The sequence below is a fragment of the Aristolochia californica genome, unplaced genomic scaffold (assembly GCF_029961685.1).
Source record: "Aristolochia californica isolate CCGP_79_NKW_82.1479 unplaced genomic scaffold, dmAriCali1.0.hap1 SCAF_6, whole genome shotgun sequence".
Classification (NCBI taxonomy): domain Eukaryota; kingdom Viridiplantae; phylum Streptophyta; class Magnoliopsida; order Piperales; family Aristolochiaceae; genus Aristolochia; species Aristolochia californica.
Window position 1 is genome coordinate 34,820,854 of NW_027182257.1, and position 5,541 is coordinate 34,826,394.

The 5,541-nt window shown below is 42.5% G+C and overlaps 2 protein-coding genes across 2 annotated transcripts; one reads left to right on the forward strand and one right to left on the reverse strand.

Annotated features, from left to right (window-relative positions):
• Positions 1–265: 265 nt before the first annotated feature.
• On the forward strand, positions 266–2,551 carry LOC137933906 (pentatricopeptide repeat-containing protein At1g01970-like). The gene is made up of 2 exons (XM_068778011.1): positions 266–737; positions 1,589–2,551. The coding sequence occupies exons 1-2, from the start codon at positions 297–299 to the stop codon at positions 2,363–2,365; spliced, it is 1,218 nt and encodes a 405-aa protein (XP_068634112.1). The 5' UTR covers positions 266–296; the 3' UTR covers positions 2,366–2,551.
• Positions 2,552–3,012: 461 nt separating this feature from the next.
• Positions 3,013–4,909, reverse strand: LOC137933908 (LOB domain-containing protein 18-like). Its single transcript, XM_068778012.1, has 2 exons — positions 4,589–4,909; positions 3,013–3,387 (listed from the first exon to the last, which is right to left on the reverse strand). Exons 1-2 carry the CDS (start codon positions 4,907–4,909, stop codon positions 3,013–3,015), a joined length of 696 nt encoding a protein of 231 aa, XP_068634113.1.
• Positions 4,910–5,541: the final 632 nt, after the last annotated feature.

Here is a 5,541-nt window from a genome sequence, read left to right on the forward strand (position 1 = left end):
TTACACTAACAGTCACCCTACTCAAAGTGCAGACAGTTTGGGTTGGCGTTGTGGAGATTGGAGGGATAGATCAATTTGGACAAACTTTAGAAAGGACACGTATGCATCTCAAATTACCATACTGCCACTCACTGCTCTTTGTTTTGGCTGATTTCGTTTCGTCATTTCACTCTTATCCAGTATATATGATCGAAGTACCAATCTGTAAAAGCTTTCGATATGGAAAATAGCAAGCAGCTCTTTCCAGCTTTTTCGGCCTCTCTCTCCGACGGCTCGCACCCCCCATAGTTCAAATTATGCTCTTTTCCGCCCCTCCTTCGGTCAGCAATCTAACAACCACCGTTTCGAAAATACATTATAGACCTTCACCTCGGTCGCTTAATATCCATCCTCGTTTCTTTCATTTCCCAAACTCCTCGTTTCAGCGGTCAGTTTTACCTCTCAACGAAGAACTGGAGCAAGGTGAAGAAAAGGAAGGAGAAGAACGCCCCAAACTTAGATGGCCGAAGTTGGAACCCACATTGACTGAGGAACAGAAGCTTGCAATTTCTCGGCTCCCTCCAAAAATGTCAAAGCGATGCAGGGCTCTCATGGAACGCCTCATCTGCTCGTCACTACAAGGGGAACAACTCTTTCATTTGCTCTCATTGTGGGTGAAGATCATGAAGCCCAGGAGAGCTGATTGGCTTTCAGTTCTCAAAGAGATGGATAGAATGGATAGCCCTGTGTTCCTTGAGGTGATACTTGTTGCTATTCATTTGATTTCTTGTGTACTCGCTCTGGCATTTTCCTCCGTCCAATTGTTTTCAATTGCCTAAGATCTATATGATGAAAATTGTGTAAGAGTGATGCAACTTTACTAATTCTTATTTCTATTGTCCATGATTGAATTAAACGGTTCATTTTTGTTAAAAGCTGTTGAAGTCAACCTGTCGATCTTTTTTCACCGACATCTCATCCATAAACTCGAACTTGTGAGTTCAAGGCTGGTAACAGGATTTCTTGCCATTGAGCTACAAAACAGTATGAGCGTCTGTTTTACTGGTTGAAAGGATCTTTACAGGATTAATTTTGAGTGTAAATTTCAAATCAAGATGTAAACCTATGTGACAAGCAGAGTGGAAAGGGCTTTCTCTTGTATCTATTCTTGGTACTGGTGAAACGAGTTTTGTTCCCAACACCATAAATCCACTATGATGCACTGGAATACAGAACATTTGAGTGTTTTTCACTAATATTCTGCCCTTTCATTTTTTCCTTTTTCCTAATTTCCATGCTCTGCTTTTTGTATTTCACATATTTCTCATTTGAAAACACAGAGAAATACACATTTGCGTGGTCCACATGGGAAAGATTATATTTTGTAAACTTAAGCTACTAAAGTGATCCTCTTGTTAAATTAATGGCACAATAAGCTACTCCTTGTTTATATGGTTTAATTTCCTGTTAACTTTTTCTTCTAAAATAAGTCTGTGTATGCAAATCAACTCCTTTTAAGGTAGTCTATTGTCTATCTTCTTCAAGAAATGTGCTCATCTTATGTTACATGATCAACATTTGCCTGATGTGGAATTGATTGCCTTGGTAGGTGATGGATCTTGCCCTCCTAGAAGAATCCTTTGAAGCAAATATCCGTGACTACACCAAATTGATTCATAAGTATTCAAAGTCTGGTTGCATGACAGATGCTGAAAATGCCGTTGCAGCCATGAAAAGACGTGGTTTTTCTTGTGACCAGGTCACCTTAACTGTTCTTCTTGACATGTACAGCAAAGCAGGCAATTTAAATCGAGCTGAAGAGATATTTGAAGAGATAAAGTTACTTGGCCTTCCTGTGGACAAAAGATCCTATGGCTCTATGATAATGGCATATGTCAGGGCTGGAATGCCCAAACGGGGAGAAAAATTGAAGATGGAAATGGAAGCACAAGATGTGTGTGCAGGCAAGGAAATACATAAAGCTATGCTGAGAGCTTACTCAATTGCTGGGGACACAGATGGAGCTCAAAGAATATTTGATTCCATCCAGTTAGCTGGGATAATTCCTGATGCTAAGCTCTGTGCTCTTCTGATCAATGCTTATTGTGTAGCCGGTCAGAGCGAGAAGGCCCGGAGTGTGTTGGAGAATCTTAGAAGTGCAAGGATGGAGCCTAGTGACAAATGTGTAGCTTTGTTGTTAGCAGCATATGAGAAAGATAACAATCTTGACAAGGCACTGGGTCTTCTTTTGGATTTGGAGAAGGATGGTTTTCTGATAGGTGAAGAAGCTTCACAGATTTTGGCCAAGTGGCTGCGGAGGCTAGGTGTACTGCAGGAGATTGAAACTGTTCTCAGAGGGGGGAAAGTCCCTAAACTTTCTCACTAACCTGTGCTTGTGAAGTTATTATATACCAAAAAGCTGGCGCGTCTATGTTAGTTCATGTTGTAGGATGGATGTGAGGCAGGGATTCGGTTCTTAATAGGACCAGATCACTGCTGTTATCACGACATGGTCTGTTGCAATTTCTGTATCCTTCTTTGTTGGCAAAACTATAAATGGAGCAGCTAAAATTTAGTGTTCACAAATCGTTTTTACCGTCTTATGGTCGTGTTTGTCCAACTGATAGATGGCGGCGTCCTGATGATTCCATAAATCCCATTAAACCTCTCCTGTTGCTGTAATGTTATGGCACATAAAGAAGACCGGCTTCAGTGAGATGCATCTACTCGCATCTGGGAAATGCCTTACGAAGAAGATAAATTGATCATCTCACTAAATAAGTAAGAAAACAAATAAAACAATAAATAATAAGAATCAACACTAAGCAGCATCTCTCCGTTGACATAAATATTGATTAACATTACTAAAGGAGGACAAAGGAAAGACGAAAGGAGATCATTTCCTCAACAAGTCGACAATAAACCGGCTGGGACGCAGAAGAAAATCCAGATGGTATCTCACGCGTCTTGGAAGACCCTCACCGGATTATGTTGGTTTCATCTATCAAAACACTTTATGTGACTAGGAACTAGTTATTTAGAGAGTGGAGGCTCAGAGGAATCGCCGGGCATGGACCTGTGTCTGTCAAGTAGCTCTCTTGCCAATGTCTGGAGATCGCCTCCACCGATGGTGGAACCTTCTGACACACTTCGCCCTGCTCCGAGGCTCCGGAGCTCCATCTGTCGTTGGTGGAGCGGCCACGGAGGTTGCACTAGAGGATCAAAGAGAGTAGAAAGATCGAAAGTGGTAGGCAGACAAGAAGCTGATGGAAGGTCGGATATGGAAAGAGGAGGAGGCTGCATTAACCGAGGCGGAGGTGGAGGAGGAGGAGGAGCAGGCGGAGATGGGAGCTCCAATGTTGCAAGGTGAGCTTGCATGTAGGCCAGCTCGGCTTGTAAATTCACCACCTGCGATACCAATTTGCAATATCTTGAAGTTAAAACTGATTACAGTTAATCAATATCAATAAATTAAATGGCGGGCATGTCTTCCTCTTCTGAGCTATTTGCCGAGACATCCCACTGAAAGACAAAAAGATAAATCAAATCAAGTGACTTGGGCTATGTTTAACTTCGTAAGACGCTAATTAAGAAATAAATTTATCTCCTGCCTTCCACCGACGCACAAAGGTGTATTAGAAAAATAGGAGAGTTGATCATGGATACCCGGATCATATAATTATAGACCAGTCCAAGTATTACTAATCCAAGTAAGCACTTGTTTTCTGGAGGCTCATCTCCCCTTCAGCCAACAGCAGACAAGCTCTTCATTTCTTCATGTTTGATAGCAAATTAAAGCAAATCAACTCACCTAGACTGGAAGAAAGGAAGACAACTAGAAAGCGCTTTAATTAATAAGAAAAGATCTAATGAAGTTTCTCCAACATTAATACTACGACTCTGAAATATGTTGGAGCTCTTACTTCTCTTCAGAGAAGATGGAAAGGGAAAAAAACAAAAAAAACAAAAAAATCGCAAGAACTCGAAACAAATTTCATTCTTGCTTCATATACTAGACTCGACTAGTTAGACCGAGGAAGTTACACGATTTCAAGCAAAACACCCTTAGGGCACAATTAAACTTGTCCTATGATTTCACGAGTATATAAACTGCACTGTCAATAATCTTAACTGTTCTTTTTCAGCACTGCCTGATTTTGTAATGATTTTCATTTTGCTTGTTCGAACCCGCTACAAGTTTCTTAAAGATGAAGGATTTATTAAGAACAGTCCATAAACCAACAAAATGAAAATTGTTTCCTCTACGATCAGCTGAACAACAACCTAGTTTGGATGCTACCGTGGATCACACAACACATGTGGGAGAACTAGCAAAGGAGATCCATGGTGAAGGGGCACGTTAGACAGAAACAGTCACACTGGTTGTTCCGTTATCTTTATAAAAAGGAGGTAAGAAAAGGTTAACAGAACAGTCGCAAGCAATTCGTGACCTGCTACCCCGCGGCCCATCGCCGACACCGTCGCGTTTCCCAGCTGGCCGTCCGGCGGAGATTGCTCAGACCCATTTTCCAGTTATATTACAATGTTTGTTTCCAGTAGTTTGTCATATTTTCGTAATTGCAGTAGAAAGTGGAGAAGTAGAAGGTACCTGTTGCTGTAGCCCAAAGATGTGAGCAACGCAGCCGTAGACGGGATCTCGGAGCCTGGCCTGAGCTTCGTAGCAGATGGTGACAACGGCGTCGAGGCGCTTGTGCGCGGGTATATGCAAGAGCAGCTTGGACACGTTACTTGCTCCGAAAACCTTGTGGACCGCCGCGAAGTGAGCAGCTCCCTGCTCAGAATCAAAATAGGGCGCGAAGATGCACCCATTCACGCACTTCCTCCGCAGAAACTTACACGCACCACAGGGACCACCTCCGCCAACCCCGCCCCCGCCGCCACTAGCACCACTGCTGTTACTCCCACTCATCTTCTCCTCTTCTCTTCTCTTGTCTCTCCAATTTTCTGCTTCTTTTTTCCTCCTGTATTATGACATGGCGGAACGGAAAGGGGTGAGACGGTGAGGGGGAGCTTCTGAAGAGGGCCGGAACGAGGAAGGAAAAACAACCTAAATTGGCTGTTTTTTCTTTTCTATCTTTGGTGGTGAGTCGTCTTGTTAATTTCCATTCTTTTCAAAAACCCAAGAAAAAAAAAATCTTTTGTTCTTGTATTGATTCTTTAAAGCCACGGCAAGGGAGGCAGCTAACCCTTTTAGCAGCTTGCGTGAAGCAAAGACGAGATAGCGCTAGCAACGCCCAACCGCCACTCTCCTTCCCCGTAGCTATCTGTATGAAAAATGAAATCTACTGAGAGTGAAACGTGTAAAACGTCCATTCATATATATGTATGCGCGTGTTTTCAGGTGCGTAGAGGGCAAAAGACGCCATCCTCTTCTTCTTCCCTCGGCTTTTTATTTCATCTTTATCGCTTTCTTAACAGCAACTGCCCTTCATTTTCATGAGAATATCATCACAGTCATATACTTACACAGATGAGGTAGCTTAAACTGGAGATTTACGTAGGCTCATTCTCACTCTTGCCACGTTCAATTAGGTCAAATGG